General features: G+C 38.7%; 1 protein-coding gene across 5 annotated transcripts in view; it reads right to left on the minus strand.

Moving 5' to 3' along the window:
• LOC111265701 (PDF receptor) overlaps positions 1–19,329 on the minus strand; it is a 78,518-nt gene that overhangs the window by 30,777 nt on the left and 28,412 nt on the right. For 4 of the 5 annotated variants that reach the window (XM_022842585.2, XM_022842584.2, XM_086970590.1 and 1 more), the window contains 2 exons: positions 4,096–4,211; positions 2,355–2,459 (listed from right to left, as the gene is read on the minus strand). In XM_022842585.2, the coding sequence (XP_022698320.1) occupies positions 2,355–2,459; positions 4,096–4,211 (221 nt within the window). The remainder of the gene's footprint in view (positions 1–2,354; positions 2,460–4,095; positions 4,212–19,329) is intronic. The other variant, XM_022842586.2, reaches the window with a different exon arrangement.

Consider the following 19,329-nt stretch of genomic DNA (forward strand, 5'->3'; position numbering starts at 1 on the left):
CTAGAGCACGTACGTATGCAACTGCGACGTGTGCTAACGCGCGGCTAGCGAACAGCCATCATGGCTGTGCGTACCATGCAGAACGACAGGAGGCCTGGTTGTGTGGATCTGGTGCCGTGGACCTCTAGGAGGCACCTTTGGCGACGTGGAAAGGTCGATGGTTATGCCATTCGTCAGTCGGCTTTGGCCAAAATAAAGCCTTGCCCGGCACGTACGCGTGGATCTCTGGAAAATCTTTCCCTAGCGCAACAAAGTTAAATGCACTCAAGCAACGGGAAATCGACCGCATGATGTCCTCATGCCGTCGGATAAACATGGTCAACTTGAAATATTTAAATAATTGTGAACAAGAACATGTGTGCACAAAAACTAGGCCAATGCGCTTCATTTTTCGTATATAGGAGGACGTATGTCACAGCCTATATTAATTATGCAATATATCGTGCTGAACCTGTATAGCACGTGATTTTACGTTTTTTAGTTGGGCGGTACCTCGTGTTAGCAAAGTCGTGTGCATACAGCGCGCGATTTGGCTGACATAGATTGGTTGGGATACTTTGTTGATACAGACTATGTCAGCCGAATCGCGTGCTCTCCTTGTTGGCATATTTTTTAAAGATTGAGCTATGATTAAAAGGGTGGCCGTTAAAAGTCTCTTTAGAGAGTTAAGGTACCCGACGCTTGTGACTTTGCGTTTGGGAGCGAGCGTTTCAGATTGTCTCGTGTCTTATCTATTACAGCCATCAACACACTTTCACTATACTTACACGGGAGGTTTTTGTAGTATTGTTGTCAGATTGTTCTGTAGTCGGTAGTACTCATAAATTGAAGGTACGGCATGAAGCGACCCTTTTCTCAGAGGTTAGATTTAAACCGGTAGAGTTCGCGTCAAGATCAACAGTTTGGGTAGAGCTAAGCTGACGCCCTCTAAAATCTACCGCTAACATACCGTCTCCGTGTCAGTATCTCAGTTCAACCTTTCTTATTTTCGCTATTTATACTGTCTTAATGTCTTTATAGAATGACAAGCCCAAAACATTGCCATAGCCAATACGCTAGGGACATGACGAGACGTATTCCTTTTATAATACCTTATAAATTTCACCCACAACCAACGTACATTACCAATTAAAAAGGGTCCAGAAAAAGTGCAATGACGAATTGGTCTAATCGAAATGTTACCGGACAACAGTCTGTCTCAAGTGATTCCATCAACTAATCTAAACATTAAGTGGAGACATTTTTTAATTTCTGTAAGATTTAGCAAACAAATTACTGATGTAAATATATATTTAAAACAGGGCCATAGCCAAATGATAGGGCTATAATATCATACTCAATTTGATCCAGAGCATATAAATATATATATATATATATATATATATATATATATAGCATAACCTAAAATACATTTTATTACTTTTGTTCATTCACGGTTTACGATATGACATGCGCCATTTTCGGTACTACATTGAGCGAAATACATCGTTGTAAAAGGGGCTAATAAAAAAAACTTTATAATTCATGTAGGTCTGACGCTACGCCAGATCGACTATTATTCTTATTTTATAAAACACATTTGCAGAATAAGTATATGCAAGCCAGTAACATTACACAATGCAATACCATTTATCGGTAATAATATTTTCCTACGTAACATATATGTCGTCACATTAGGCCGGAGGAACCTCTTCACACTCTCAGATGTTTAGCTATTGGTAGTTTAAAGGTCAGAAAAGCTCTCAATACGTGACGTTGGTAAGTTTTTATACGCGATAACTTGACGTATGTAAAATGCACCAACATAATTGCCATCAGGAAGCGAAGTTAAAGAGTTCCATATAGGCGTACAAGTATAGGATATGCCAGCTAAAGGTTCACTTTTTCTAAGGCTGTGTAGTGGAAACAACGATTTTTTCATGCGTCATAGATATTATTCCTGACAATTATAGGTATTCGATAGAATGGTGTAACGTAGAATAGCTATTCAAGTAGTTGACATTGTCACGTCGGGCTTCGTTCGGGCAATCTTCAGACATAGTCCTAGCAACGAGCTATAGTCTAAGCCGTTCGGCGACCAGATGTGCTCATTTCAGATCATGCTCATATTGTCAAGCAGCAAACTCTGTATTAACCGGCTCGTATAAGCCTATGAAGATCTTGCTGAAATATGTATGATCTTGCGTCCGACATTTTGACTAGCCAAGGAGTCACACCTGTTTGTACAAGCAGAATAATAAATAATGGCTTCGATAACGTGTTTGTTCGTTAAGAAGAACAATCGTGGCATGACGTCTCCTTCACTGAATACATCATTCAGAGTATCAAGCCATAAGAAATTTGCTTTTACTCACAATAGGCACATCCTTGAAATCGTGAGTAAGCGATCTGCATTAAGGATAGATGATTTCTCGTTGGAGAAAAATCCAGTGCGGTCTGGCGCTTCGTTCTGGAAAAGACTAAATAGCAAACAATACGGTGCCTTAATTTAAAGTAAAAGAATTTTAATTTCATTGTTCTCAAAAGGTATATGTCTGACCCTTATGACTTGATGTGTGCGTAAGTTTTTGTGAACAAATCATACCGCTACACACCCATTTACATCAGTTTCTTGAAATACAGTTTGGGCGGCAACGATTAACTTCCACACTGTTCTTTCTCTGTTATAGATTTGTCGTTGTGTCGTGCTGAAATCTCCTCTGGTTTTTCTCCAACTGCGTAATCCCTTGCAACACGATCTATTGGCAATCTGCAGTGACTCAAGGAGCTCTTGATGTCGATAAGAGCTTGTCCAGCGCGTAGAAACAAGATAATAGCCCAAATTCCGAAACGACGCACTGTTGTTCATCGTGGTGGGTTTATTGTAGAAAAGATCGACTTCTGTTTGGTATTGCGGGTAAACGCATGCCCATTGCGACACACAACCCGTCAAGCTTTAAGTGACGTACGTTGTGTATACGCATATATACATTATATGTGCACGCACTGAGCGTTAATAACACTAATTTTGCAGTTAAAATACGTTATGTTCATTCGGAGCTGGCTGCATCACCACTTTTTAAGGCCTTTGTAGCTCTCCTGTAGTCGATGAGGCCTTGATTTGAAACTGTTATGGCTTGCTCCAGATGCGTGTGCGCGACACATGTTCTAGTTGATACTGAGATTTGTCCAGAAGACCGTCTCCGACTCATCAAAAGTCTATGTCCGTGCTGAACAACATAAAGGGCACCTCTGCGCCTTTGTGCAGAAGTCTTAGAGACTTTCTAACTACCTTCGAGATAGAAGGGTACTTCCATTGGATTCCAAGAATACGTGCCAAAGCGCTAGTTTCGTCACATCACTGCCGATTTTCAGGTTACTAGCTCGCGCGTGATGATGCGTCTCCGGAATGCTGAACGCGAGCAGATTCAAACTGACAAGTGGAAGTGAGAACAGGGAACATGGCCTTAGCGATTTCTTACACGTATTCCAATTACGAAAGTCGGGAGTATGTTAAAACGTGGCATCTAAAACTTCCAAGTTTACCTGAGCATCAGTTATACGCACTGGGTGGCTGTTGACCAGTACGTAGTCGAAGTTAAGATTTCCTGCGATAAGGTGCTTGCGATAATATATATATATATATATATATGTATGCCCAACTTTGCTTAAGAAGAGTAATTATTGTGTAGCTTCAACGAAGAATGCCATTAGTTAGTTGAAGGGAACTCTATTCGTTTATCACTGGCCTGGGCTGCTTGATAAAGAGATTAGACGTTCCGTAAGAGAGTGTTTGTCACGTTGGAACGAAAAGGGGAGTTCAATCCTATAATATTTCATTGAAGCTGACACAGCATGGCTGGAATATAATGTTCATTTTTACCATTTTATACCGCTTACCATTTTTATTTTCGTCTTAGGTCACAAAGAAAAGCCTACGCGTCCACGCTTACATACACATATCTATCTAACTGGTTTAAATGAAGCTTCTGCATTTTAAATGCCTTTTTGTTAGAACTTCGTCTGCTTTTACGATGGGCCACAATGCTACCTTCAGGTCATTTCTAAAAGTATATTAGACCTGAATCAATACCAGCGTATTAGGAATATGCTTACCTGAAATGTATGAAGATTGCTGCTGCAGCCACGAGGAACGCCAATGAGACAGCCGAAAACGAGACGAGAATGCACGTCACCGCTAAGGGCATCATCGAGACGGGAGGTGCTGGCGTCTGTAGTAAGAGAGACAAAATCAATAAAACAGCAGTAGGACAATAGGCTTAAACGAACAAGTTTACGCATAGCGGCATAATTAATGAAAAGTAAGTCATAAAAGAGTTAATTGTTCGATACAGGGCTACGATGATCAAGCAATAAGCGAAAGCTATTGATAATTTTATGCACAAATAAGCCCCAGGCTTCTCACTCAGTAACCTAATAATTGTAGGACACATAACAGGCAACTTCTGTTTGATGAGAAACATGATCAATTAACTGTTCTAGCATTACTTTTTCTTTGCCTTCCTTGATTCGAACGATCGTGGTAGAAAAAACCACGCTGGATTCACATTCATCGGAGCAAAGATACCAGTTTAGCTTAGTTTAACTTGTTTTTAGTGTAAGTTAGTATTTAAGTAGTCTTCTTCTTCTAAGTAAGGTACTATAGTTGCTCCAATTTTCTGCACGGTCTACCTTTGTCCATTTTATTATCACCATTAGGATTAGGAAGGTTGAGATATAGCGATCCACGGTCAGCAAAAAATTTAGAAAGCCTAGTGAAGACAAGTAGGTCTATTGTTCACAGAGATGCTGCTTAAACTGCAAGTCGACTTTCTCCAAAATAAAGACAAGGGACTTACCGAATGATAGGAATATTTTACAACTCCTCCGTATAGCGAGTCGCTAAGGTGATATACGGCACAGAATTTGAAAGCGGATCACAAGAATAAGTTCAGCCACGTATAGATGTACCGGTTGCGTTATTTTAATGTAAAATCGCGATATCGGAGAGAACCCGCAACGTCTTTACGCGTTGAGGGCATCATAAAAATAAAAGACGTGTACAAACTACGTATGACCCAAATATTTGTCTCGATCAACACGTTCGTTCGAGCTTTGGGTTTTTCCTCATTTTTCCGATCAGCCATCGAGCACCAATAATGAATCAGGACGCTAGCAAGTACCTAAAATAAGCGTATTTGCTACTTTATAACCAAGATCTGCAATTGGGACCGCGCTAAGCTACCGGTTGGTCGCCGTATATGTTTCAGCAAGGCTGATTAAACACTTTCTAAAAAGCTTACTGCAAGCCAAGAGAAATGAATCGATTATTCGTTCCGCTGTCGAGTTTCATTATAGAATCTTGATTCATAGCGTGACTGTAAAATTTCCAGTATTTGTCAATAGTTGCCCCCTTCAGTTGGGGACATTCGAGCTAACCTTTTGCAGCTATCCTCTCCATGAAAGTAAATTTTCGGAATCACCAGCAAGGATTAGCTTCATTAAAAGGGGTAGCCGTGATGGGCTATGTTGAAAGTTATTCTTAGTCTTCTCCAATAAACCTACGAAGTAACTACGCAAGCAATGAATAACCTACTAGGTTTGTAGTTAGAGTTCCTGACATATTTGCCAATCCAAGATAGAATTAATTTTTATTTTTAAAAATTGGTGCAAATATATGTTATGCCACTTCAAAAAATATAGCTAATAAGCAATGTAAACCCAGTGATAGTTTTCACGTATGAAACCGTTTCTTGTCGAAAACGACGTAATCGACATAAATAAAAGGTGAGAAACGTTACCTTAGGCTCAGAATTCGAAGCTGTTTTTTCTTTTTTTTATATTGAGCTGTCTCTCAAGTTTTCATCCCTCATTGAAAAAATTTCCTAAAAAATTATTTCCCCCCAGTGAATATATATTTTAGTTCCAAACGTTGAATAGATCGTATTTAGACTGGTCATATTCGTTATATTGAGCTTAGCTAAGCATCCATTATAAGCCTGCCTAAACACGGTCCATCAGGTAAATAATCAAATTGATGTCTACAAAGGTCAAAAGCTCTCTAAAATCTTATGTTTTCAACGTATTAGACAGTGCTTTTATGTGATAAATATCTTAGTGCTATAACATTATTGTACCTTGAATCCCTGCTTTATTCCGACGATGAGCTCAGGACCCCAAAGAGCTGTCGTCGATTACTTAAAGTCGTTTGCGTGCGTTCCAGTATTTATGCCGGTTTATATAAATTCTCCATCGACATTCGGGAACTTATCACGCAATTTGCACACACTGAACGTCAACTTTCGCACATGTAAAATTTACAACACAAGCAAAACTCGTTCAAAATGCCATATTGCCGAGATTAATAGTCCAGCTTTTTGCGCGTCTAAAAACTGGGGCCTAAAAAAATCAGGCGTCTAGGACAAGCGGCTTACGCTTGTTTGCCGCTCTAAACATAGTTCTGACAGATATGCTAACTGAAAGATCGGATAGCTAAGCAAAATCGGATGACGCAGGTAAAAATATTTAGGTGTTTGATAAATTTATCTTAGGTATTATAAATCCAAATCAAGATGAGTCTGATGATCGTTCAGGTACGCATCAAACGGTCTGTGGAAGTATATTAGAGTATTGATTGGAGCTCCTAGAAGGCGCTCAACCCCTACCTGGAAAAGATTCCAAACTGAAGCATTTTTTGAAAAATTAGTTTTCTTGACCTGAACGTTTATTTCTGAGAACATACAATTCGTTAGTAGTCACGTTCGGAAAGATTACACGTTCTGTAATCCCATGGGCGTATACAATATGTGATTTTATTGCGGAAATGTTGAATTCTGTAGTACCTGTTCCACCGTGGCTAAAGATCGCATGGCACAAAAATCAATTTTTTTTAAAATTTGGTGGTCAATTATTAACTTTAAAAATTTTTTAAAAATTAACAACCGGCAACTTTAAACGTAATTGGTTTATGATCCGTTAATAGAATCGTCGTAATAGTACGTGGGTGACTTTTAGCGCAAGCGGTCTAACAGAGATAGGTACAAAACACGATGGCAACGTCAAGAGCTGCCAGAAAGGTAGTTGAAAGAAATCAAAAGAAACCGGCAGGGTAGGTCCGGGTAACATTATGATTGCCTGTCGCATCAGAATCTCTGCATAACATTTTGCAATAGAACCTCTTTGAGATATAATAAGGAACATTTTCGAGAGGCCTAAAGTTTTTATTAAAGAAAAATACCAATGGTCACCTAAGGCCATACCTACAACGACTGAAATCATTGGAAGTAAATCGACAAGATACAAGGGAACCGCAGGATTAAAAACAAATAGAATAGAAATATGGGTTCGATCTTTTGTGAACGAAAATCATGTTTGCACCCACATTACGTAATTATCAAGCAGCGAAAAAGTATCAAAATCGCTAAAATTGCCTGGTAATATCAGCCGGTATAGACCACACCGCTTTTGAAAGAAGAGTAATACTCGTGTCGTATAGTGATATAGAAATAATTATGTTGAATTAATATTAGAACTATAATTTTTATTTTTCCAGCATTGGCAGATAAAAGTCGTTCAGAACAATTCAACAGACGAAGCTAAGTTCATCAGACGGTTTTCATGTTTTATGTCTGATATTTCCATTCGATGGCACACTCATAAGTTGTCCCATATCATTAGTACAGTAACAGCAGGCTTCTTTTCATTATTATTATTATTATTATCTGGTTCGATCGATAGTGGCCGCTATTCTTTAATAAATAGTATCTAGCGATAACGTAATATGTAAAAGTGCTTTTTCGGGCTTATATCGTGTAGGTAGGATTAGCAGTCGCCATCGCTTCTTGCCAACTTCAAAGCTGTCACAGCTGTGGAAGTTGGTTACGGAAAAAATCAAGTTTAAACTTGCTAAAACCTGCTGGGATAACATTGTCTTCCAAACTTCCCGTCTCACTTATTTATAAACGGCCCTTACCTCTACCATCATAATATTTAGTATGAGCAAGGAATCAAAAACGTAATAAACGTCATCTATAATACATTTACTGTGAATAAGCTTGGATTTAGTCTCATATGGATACGCGCCTGTGCTTTTTGCGGAGTTCCTACGCAGGTCAAATTAACTTAATGCGTTCATAAAACATCTCAAGGTCGGAACTGCACGCAACTCATGAGCAGTCGGGATATCAGAGTCTTCTCTGATGATTTGTCGAAAAGAAGAAGTATACAAAAAGTTTGGGTAAAGGCTTAGGATAATAAGTGTTACTCCTTGGGTAACAACCACTAGGTAGCACTTGGAGAAGGAAAGACAAATTTGTCGCTTCTGCGAAGGTCCCTGTGGTAAACTAATGGGTTACGTATTTGCCTGCTAATCTTAGGGACGCGTTATTGTCTAGGCTCGTATCCGGGCATAGATACATGGTTCGTTTCGTGCTTGTAACCAACAGACTCGAAACAAGAAGAGAAAGGCTAGCACCATATTCCATAATGCCTTGGATCCCAGGATGATGATACAAAAATTTGAATAACAGAAGTGCTTTTAAAGGTTTGAAGTCATCGTGGTAGGTACAACCGATTACTAGACGATATTATACGAGACCGATACAACGATTATTAGACCTTTCATTTTTTTCCTAGTACACTCATTACAGCCTATGTTAGCTCATTAGAGGTGGCTCGAACGAGTTTCGCCCGCAGAAACTTCCATGAACCAGAGATTCAGCCAAACACAAACGTATATCGGTTAGGTCTGGAGCCCGTTTTATTACTATGTCGTTTATTAGCGGTCGTATATACCTAAAAAAAGTGGAATAAAACTCAATATTTTGAAAATGATTCCTTCTAACACAAATATTGACCTACTAAATGATCTTACCACAGCTAGTTATATCATGAGTGAGAAACCTAAGTATTTTAGCTTAAACACCTAGATAGCAGTCACATTCTATTTTTTTTACTTTTAGTGAAATTGAGAACTCTGTTAGTGTAAGTGCAAAAGTTACAATAAAATGTTAAATTCAAATCATATTCAAGTTAGTGTGTACTGCTATGTTTCTTGGGAGTGTTTTCAAAGATAATTTTCCATACCGGATTTCATTAGCATAGACAATTAGTTTTTTAGTTTTTGGCACTGTTCTGTTCGGACATTTAAAGGACGGCTTTTAAAAACCCGATGCAAAATTAATTTTAGGATTCCATTCAAACTTAAATAACCACCGGCCAATCGTCAGTAGGTCATATGTTCGACGAGTATAAAGCATGAACAAAGGGTCGCTCGACATAAATCTAAAAAGCTTTCTTATGTCCTATCGAACGGGTCCACGACTCAGTCGGTCATAAGTCCGTCATGTCAAACTAAGCACCAATAGAAACTAGCTTTGTAGCTGACTGGCTTCGCGTTCAGCTCGTCAATATGCGTCGCCGGTGTGAATCAATTTTTTTTACGATCTTGCTCTCCAACATTATGTTTTTTTATGTTCGAAATATAGGAAATATGTAAGTTGGTTTTGTACAAGTCCTGTTTTTCCATTTTCGTGCTTCAGAATCTGTGAAAAAGATGGAAATCAAAACGAAGAACAAAAGAGTTTTGGTCAACGATCCTTCCTTTTAAAAACAGACGAAGTTATCGTAAACAAAATAAGCAGACGAACAACGAATAGTTCAAAAAGAGGCCTCAACGGATCTGTGTCCTTAACACATTCCATATAGTCCACATAAGGGAAGACAATTTAAGACTGGTGGATTTTTGAGGAGTTTACAGTTTCAAAGCAACAAGTATATGCTCGTTTAAATAGTTTGTTACTATTGAAAAAAATAACAAGATGTATATTGATTTTGTACCGCGCTTCGGCTGCTATAGATATGGCTTCATACGGAGCTTTTATTCTCTGGCCTTTAAATTACCTGCTTACAATTTTTTTTCTTTAGAAGCTGGCCTAAGCATGCTTTATTTCGTTCCTCACCGTTTAATGACGTTCCTAATATAAAGATTTCGCTTGAGTTGAAGAGACTTCAATAGAAGTATTTTTATTGCAAGAAAACTTCTTTTTATCTTAGATACTAGTGTGTGGTCATTTATAATTGTAAAGTTTACGCACAAGACAGTGTACCCTATTCTCGTGGTCTTTCGAAGCTCACACACATTCGCACACAAAATATACTATCGACAGAACATCTTATTTTTAATATTTTGTAGCTTTTGTCAAAGGCAGTGGCTTTCGAAAACATTTTCAATAAGGTACGTCAGCGTAAGTTCGTTTTGTCCTAAGAATCAGCCATGCATTAGGTAAATCTTTGCATGAAACATCTAGAGGTAGCAGTAAATCAAATCAGCTAACTAACTCAAAAAACTATTACGTATATACGGATTTCAAATACTTCACACGGGTGCGCTCGGTGACTTCAAGCTCAGCCATGGCTCCGACAGGTTCTGTGTGATGTGTACATGACTAGCTGGACACTTTGTGTACGATTACGACGTTCCGCATCCAAAAAGACAACCTACAAGACCTTCCGTTAAAGAGGATAAACATGTCAGATTCATATTCTCCATATACGCAAAAGCGCAGTGCAAAAAATTTACTAATCGAAAGATTAGTAAATTATTTATTATTATTATTATTATAGTTAATAGATTATTCATTGTGACCCACATTTGATTATTCATCGTCATAAGCCTACCAGTCCCAGAGCGGTGTTTAGGGCTCATAATACGAAGGACAACAGGTTATTGACCTTTCTGAAACTGTGGCCTATGATTGCATCGGCGCAACTTCAAGCCAGAACTTAACAACTGCGTACCATTTCCAAAGCATTTCTTCATTAAATCTCGTTATTCCTTCTATAGAATTTGTTTCCATGTCACACGTTACTTTTTTGTGGTGAGGTATCTTCCTGCACTAATCGTAATGGCGGACGAGAGACGACATACAAGGAAGCTTCAGTTGGCACAAAGTTGAACGTGTTATTGATCATGGTAGCCGCTATCGTCGACGCTCTAGTAGCTTGCACTGGTTAGCCAGGACCGGCAAAGCCATTTCCTGACAAATGTGTTGCGTACACGACTACTGACTCGGTTACTCGCAGGAATAACTTTCCTGCATAACGGCCCTGTTACTCTTCAGTCTATTCTGCTTGTTGACCGCTGTTAATGCATTGCTTTTTTGGCACAGCTTGTTTTCTTGATTTACTTTCTGTATTTTATTTGCATAGTCTGTATTTCTCCGCATCTTTGTTTCTTCCGAGGAAGCGCTCTCCTGATCCTTTGCAATACCACAAGCAGGTATCTCTCCATCTATCTATTTCAGGAACATTAATCCGGCATCGGGATGCCCTCGCCATCACCATGAAGCTTCCTCATGTATTTTTCTCTGGCTAATAGTCCTGCATAGTTTTTTGGAAATGAGATGACAAGTTTTTTTCGTAAATCGCCAATCTAAGTGTTACTAATGGCACGCTGTCGACAAAATGGGTTTATTATTAGACATCTATTTATTTTCTCGATTCTAGTTATAATCTTCCCGCTTCCAGATAGAGTACACTTTCGGAATCTGGACTAATTCTCAGAGATACTTCTATTGTTTATCGCTAATACATGACCGGTTTCCATCTTATATATTCCTACACACAATTTGCACCTGTCGATATCTTCCGAAATCTGCCTTCCCTGTTTGCTTTTATTGAGAGCGACTCTGAAGATCTCATCACGCGCACCTACTAATACCTTCTGCAGGCGTTGAATTTGTCCACGATGCTTTCTAGCTCCGCTGCTTGGTTACTCGTGTGACCTCCGCTCCTGTGACCATCGCAATAAGCATCTCCTTTCCGGAAGAGCTGTGTTCGTGTATTCCCTATGTGTGGAATGACAGCTTTCTGATGTCCTCTTCTTCCGTTCTCGGTAATTTATCCATAACTAACTAATGCAGTTTGCGCTCGTACTACTTACGTTCCGCTTGTTTCTCATTGGCAATCACTCGTATAGTTTGGTGGGTTTCGTTGACGAGTTAGAAAAGTCATTCCTCGTGTCGTCTTGTAGTCCGTTTGTCTGTTTGCTTGCGTAGATTCATCTATCGGCAATGCAGCTGCTCCCTCTATTTTTGCAATTGATTAGCAATTTAGGTGCTTCATCAGCGGGTTAATGTGTCCAAGTGTTCCATTAGTTTAAAATAGTAAATCAAAGAAAGAAAGTTATTACGAAACTGGAGATAACTTAAAATCCGGTTGAATAATAGTAAGATAGTACTACTATATAGTAGTAAGATGCTAATTAAAATAAAAGATAGCTTGAGCAACTTCCTGCATGCTTCTTTTAACATTGCTTTATGTCCACTTAGAATCATGGTTTTTTCTTCTACGAGACAGTCAGTTTATCTGTTCTGTCGAGATATTCTTATCGTAGTATTTGTCTTATGAAGAACTTGTTTGCAGCCAAGACTGTCTGATGGTCTGATGTCATATACAATGCAATAATGACGATAGTAGTTTATCTGTGAGTAGTTTTCACTGGTGGATTTCACCGTTAATCACATTGGTGTTAACTATGGTCACGTACGTATACACTTCATATTAAAGAACCTAATCTTCTATACCTCTCTGTATCATCCCACACCTTCTTTCGACGAGCAAGCTTTTCGAAAACAATAGTCTTCTGTCACCCATCCTTTAAAAGCACACAATAACTAAATCTCGTCATCTTTTTCTACTGTATTATATTTTTCTACGTGCGCGAGGAAATATATTTCTTAAAAGAATGGCACCTCTACATATTGGTCCTACAATGGTGACTTGTTGGTTATACATTGCCAATTAAGTTTTCGTGGCCAATAGCGATGCCTCTGTGTCTGTTCGATCGAGTCAGTCCTAAGGCCGCAATTTTCTCCTGAGAATTAGAGGTGCGTCACCAGAAATTAAGCGTCATAAGAAGCAGATGCGTCGAGATCCTTGAAATGTATACAGAGTTTTAGAAGAACAAAGGAAGCCTACCATTTATAAAGTCTTTACTGTATGGCTAATCGAATTGGGATATGAGTACCAAAATGCGCTGTTCTGAAGACTACTCCTGACAGCAAGATCCACCACTTGGCTAAGGAGATTCCTAGACCTTGCGATATTTTCCTATATCGAATCATCTCCTCTGATGTTGCCAGGCCCCAACTTGATGTTGAGACTCAACTACTTAATAAACTTATTCAAAATTATATTTTAGTAATTTCAGCGAAATCATCCAAAGAACGGCGTTTTAGTTCAGTTATACGAAGTGGCGATTACTGGTACAATAAATGATTTTCTTGTGGTCTACTCAAAAAAAAAACTTAAATAATGATTTTAGTAATAGTGAAAACCCCAATAATAGTTTCATAGAAATGAAAGTCCAATAATTTTATTCCTTTTTTTACAAAAAAAAGCTTTTTTCTTTTGCTGTATGCAGAATTGTCACTCACGTTTTGCAAAGATGAAAGGGTCTTTGTCGTCAAGAATGCTTCATATTGCGACAGTGGTTCTGCTTTTTCGGCCTGTTTGATTCCAGCGCTATGCCACTGACGTGGCGTTGAAGTCCCTTACGATCACTTTCATTTAATTTTCAAATTTGTCTGCGGCCTTGTGAAGTTGACCGTACATTCTATGTAGCTTTCCTGTTTCCAGTCATGCGAAGCCCTTACCTTTACTTGTTTATGCTATAGGAATTGCTCGCTTTTGGCTAATGAAACTTTTACCCCTATAACTAATAATTCCTATTTTTTTTTCCTTCAGTGTATAGAACACATTCACGGTGCGGTTCAGATTTCCGTACTTATGTTGAATAGATTATTATTATATTCTTTTGGTACTTTCTGCTGCCCTGTGCTGCTGGATGTTCGAACTCCTGGCGTTGTTTGCCATTTGCCGGGTTTTTTTTATATTACCTGGGAATCATTTGTACTTCTAGCAAATGGTTTCTGTCTCTTGTTATTCCTGTTAATTAATTTTCTGTCTGTTTGTCTGTCTTTGTTTCTATCGGCGTTTGCTACGCCTTTTTTATATTCCCTTGCTGTAAAACACATTGTTGAATTTGCTGCGAACATTTAGTAGAAATCAGCGGTACATTTTTTAGCTGCATGTTGAGAGGTTTCCTCAATATACTGCTGCTATCCAATTATCTTCGCAATTCTCATTTTTGCTCTATCTTCTAGAAGATTACGAACCGTTATTTGTAACGGATTCTTGCACTACTCCGACAGTGGTATCTAATTTGTAGACTGCTTGTAATTTATTGACGATCAATATCCCGTCGCCATAATGATTCTTTTCCGTTAATTTCTCTTTTTCGATTTTAACCCGATCTGGATGGCGCGGACGGTTAGTTTTACGTGGGCTAACGTGTTGAATGGGCCACTGGGTGCCAGACACTGAGATGTCATCGTTCCTTGAGTGTTTTCATCTGTCGCGTCGGTCTTTAGAATCAATCGCATCTATCCCTAGTAACGATCGTTCTCACTAACAGGTGTGTCGCAAAATGTCCTGTGATCGTTTTGGTGCTGACGCATATTTTTTTTGATCGGTTTTATTTGGGTGCTTTTATTACTTCTACTATACTGTATGCTTTCTTCTGTTTGTCTATCGACTATGCACGTCGGATATCGCTTTGCTAGCCTCATCTGTGGGTTTTTTTATTGTGGCGGCGTGTTGATCCGACCGGTTTGTATCTTTGGGTAACTGCTCGTTTATTGATTAGCTCGATGTGCCTGAGCTTACGTCTGCTTCTTCGCGAATGGGTCTGAAATCATTAATTTCCCACTTGGGTAGTCGCGCTTATATACAATCATTTTTTTTGTCAGAACTTTTTAGGAGCGATTCGTGTATTTAGTCCGTTTGTTAGCTTCGTCCTATAGTTCCGAGGTTGGAAGCCTTCGATTTTGGTTCAATTCCTTTTGTTCACCTCTACGTTTAGCGTCGGCAGGGTAAAGATAGAGTCTGGACTAACTATTTTTTTAACGTTCCCTGAAAAATTTCTTTACATACTGTCGTACCCAGCGTTAGCCGTTTATTTCGATGTTTCACGTAAATTCAATCTCTAAACGTACCTAATGTAGTTTTCCAGCCAAATATTTCACCGCCACTTATTAGTGTTGTTGAAAAATTTTGACCGAAGTAATAGCTTTTTGCGTATAGGAAAAAAATGTTACTGCCGTCGCATCCTGTCTTCCAGCGTTAAAAAACTAGCCTTTCAGATGGCCTAGGTCGCACATCAATTTCGAATAAAATTTCCGTTTAGTTCGGAACAGGAACTGGTAACAGAAGCCAATTTAGACCAAAACTCAAAGCATGTGTTCTAGTGATACTAGACATTTTGGAGGCCACAAGTTTCGCACAATGTGTTTTTTTTTGCAAAGTTCAGCCTTCAGACAGCCGACATCGAGCCGGGTAATCGGCCAGGGCGGACACTGGGCAGAGTCGCTTGTCGCGTTCTAATTAGCACTACAATCGTTTAAGGAACAACCAAAAGAATCACTGTTTCGGAGCCGGCATACATTTTTCATTAGCTTGAATTTAGACAGGTGTTACATGAATCTTACATTGTTAAAAATAACTTTTCAGTAATTCAGTCTTTTCTAAATCTTCGGAAAGCTTCGAAATCACCATTCGCATATATATATATATATATATATACACATATACATGTAGTTTTGTGTCGCCAAGACCAAAAACAGGCTACTTATAAAACCTTTAATTGCAAACCTATCTATCGAATTATATCAGGAAGACTATCGCAACAATCGAACAGACCGCAACGTACAAAGACTCGCATACGTTCTTCACATTGGCAACGGCAAACAAATTAACCCGAGCAGAGAACTTTGCAAAATGACAGAGCTTTTCTTTTATGTTGTATCTTAACCGAAGCAAAATGTCATCATTTACAGGTACGTTTTAATAGAATAGGCGTCCTTATACGAATAAGCATGAGAACAGGAAATGAGTACGTACCTACAGAGTGCGCAAGAATGGCCAAATACCGTTGTTAGAGCTGGCTGCAACCCTTCCGTGCGCCGTACAACTAAGGTCAGCAAAAGCCCTGTACGAAAAGAGATCAAGCAGAGCTTTCAACCGTCTAAACTCTAATCTCTGTAGCAACTCAATATACAATCGAACTCTGCCAATACACTGTCTAAAACTAACATAGAAAAGCAAAGTTTCTTATTTATGCCCTTGTTTCCTTTTGCTTTACATAGATTGTCTGCAAATCGAAGCCGCGGATAAAATTCTTGCATTAGAGCTCTTTTATGAACTATTTCTACACATACCATGGGTGTACCAACACTTTTGCTTGCAAACCCAATGGATCCTCATTTCGGATGAGGCAAAGTGTTACCGAGTGCTGTGTAGTTAGACCCCCGATGTTTTCTATGTGGTGAAACTTTGCAATTTAGCCGTATTAGAAATCGATTTACCACTTATCGTGATGATTCGTATTAGCAACCAGTGAGGTAACTTCACATACTGAAGTTAGCTGACTATGCCTCCAGTTCGTTTCCATGGAATTATCTCATACTTAGCTTTTTAATTCCTTATACAATCCAAAATTAAATCTCTAAAACTGCTTTGTGTCATGTTTTTTTTTAATCTGTAACTATTTTCATAGTCTTATAATAAAATCGTATTCACCGATCTTTTTGTCTACCTAGAGAGGGCCAATCACTACAGACCGTGTATGGAAACTTGTAAGTATATTCTACGTCTTTAGCATGTACATTAGACAAAATCTATCAGTTAATATATGCTTAATTCAGCCTTTAGAAGACAGCCCATAGAGCGTGTCCAGATAAGGCCAAAAAAATCTTTGTGTCAAAACGGTACAGACAATTTAAACTGCTTATATGTAAATCGTTCGCGTTACAGCTACCTTCTTCCAAGTAGTTTCTGCCAGATTCAACACTCCTATGCAACACTGCCTTTCTAGTGTAGGGAACATTCTTTCAACTCGATCTCTGAGATGGGCTTCTGCTCTTCTCTGTTTGTCTTGGATTTAATCAACCATTGCAAATCTTGTCAGATTTTTCCCATAGATAACAGATACGCAGACGAACGTACTGCCACCAGTCGAGGCCACGACTCGGTTGGTTTACCGATACCTTTTTGTCTCACTGATGTCAAATGTAACGTACGGTCAGAAACTCTGTGACGCTGTAAGACTTCGTAAGTAGTTAAAATATTTAAAGACGGCATTTCTAAAGTACATCATCGTCTGCGTGTGAAACGCAAGCACTCATATATCTACTTATCGGATTATTATGCATGTAAAAAATAGATAGGGTTTATTTTTTACACTTCACGATTGGTAACGGTAGCTAACTATTCGATGACCGAAATAAACGTGTTATTCCCATGCGTCATCAGGCGCAATCGAAAACAAATATTTATATTTTTTACGATAATTTCCAAACACGAGTAGATTTATATGATTTAATTCATATGTAATAAATCTGATTTGTTTATGCGTTAGCGGTCTCGTCCGCGTTGTTTGCACAAGGGAGCAATGCTCGACATTTGGCCGTTTGATTAAAGGGTTTTTATTTTGTAGACCAAATTTGTTCATTGCTAGAAATACACGTGATATACCAGATACTATTCGGTAAACGTAAACCCGCTTTTTTCTATTATAGGTATACTTTTATAACACTTTTAGGTGCGGTCAGCGGTATTTATCTCAAAGAATCGTAGCTGTCGGCGGTCATAACCGTACGCCCAGATTTAGAACATGCCCAAAACCTAGAGCTAAAACAGTACACCTTTCCAGAGCTGCTCCTCGACATGTGGGCTCACATACGAAAGATGCCCGCCTTATAGAATGTAGCGTGAAAGCAGATTTTGTAAATTTACAATAATATACTATATACAATGGTATGCATAATACAGAACTCTATAGTATCATGTATGAAAAACCTAAACAAAAATATACAGAACACCAAAGGGTCCATATATGACGACCATACAGCTCTCAAATACAGCTTAATCTGTAATAGTATGTCTAACTATTTCTTCATAATCAAAGTCGTGACGACCAGAGTTTACGTTTTTATTATATGCCATAAGAGAGCATTCAAAACCGAACGTGTTATAGTTTCTGTTGTGTTTTCATATAAGCAACATGTAGCAAGTCGCAATAGGTACAGATACGCAACCTGTATCAAGAGTCCGATACTTGAATATATTATGTTAACTATAATTTGCTTTAATAACAAACGCCATTTTTGTTATACCTTGGCCTAAATTGTTTGGCTTTAAATTAGTATGTTAAAGTCGTATTAGTACTCCTTAAGAGGTTCTTCGCTGGGGGCGCTGGTCAGTGTAATGTGCCGTGTTATATTTCCTTTTCAGCTACAGAATTTGCGATAGAGGTTTGTTTCAGCAGTATGGGTTAATTTGCCAAAAACGTGTAACCTTCTTCCGTCGGATGGTTTAGACCATTTGTAAAATTTTTTGATCAAGCTACGCATCGCGCACTTTTCGAATTTTGCTACGTTCCTATTGGAAAAAGGTGCTGAAACTTCGATTTGAACCTCAAAGCAACAATTGAAAACAACAAAGTGAAAAATGTTAGAGTAGTTTCGAGACTCAGCTCCCGGAAACGCTGCTATATAACAAAAACAAAAGGACAGAACCCCTATTGGCTATCTCAAAACTACTGTGTGGTTATCACATAGTAACTGTCTTGATGTTTTCTTATGGCTTTTTAAGACAGCTTACAGTACCCTACGAATTTCAATTGAACGCGCACGCGATAAACAACGTTCCTGACTCAAGGATTCGTCGGCACCGGATTTGCCCGAGGATTTGCAAGGTGACGTAGAGCTAGTATTGGGAATGTAGAAACTGATGCCGAGCAGAATTTCTGTCGGAAGAATTGCACATTTGTATGGCAAAAATGTGCTCGAATGTTAATCCACAGGACCATTGGAAGATTAAGAGACCTACAAGGTCAGTGACACCTGCCTTGTTCTTAACAAGTCTAACCAGTTGTAGGTGTAATTAGTGCGAAAAATTTGCCACATTGACGCAATAGATGGACTCGCGATCCTACGTTGTTACCTGGCCTGGAGCAAGCTCGAAATGACAGACAAAAAAGAAACAATATACCTACAAACATCTTCCTATATCTCGAACATTACACATCATGTTTTGATTATGGGCTTACGTTCTTCATGACAATTATCAGCTTTACACAGTTTTTTCCTATACTATTGATCCTCTTTCTTAAATGGCGAAATTGAGTCACATGATCTAAAAGATTATTCAACGTCACCCCACCCGGAAACTGAAGTGTTGTTATTGGTTATCTGAAGGGACGGATTGCACTATTTTAATCACATACCTAAC

This window comes from Varroa jacobsoni, unplaced genomic scaffold, assembly GCF_002532875.2.
Source record: "Varroa jacobsoni isolate VJ856 unplaced genomic scaffold, vjacob_1.0 scaffold_998, whole genome shotgun sequence".
NCBI classification, from domain to species: domain Eukaryota; kingdom Metazoa; phylum Arthropoda; class Arachnida; order Mesostigmata; family Varroidae; genus Varroa; species Varroa jacobsoni.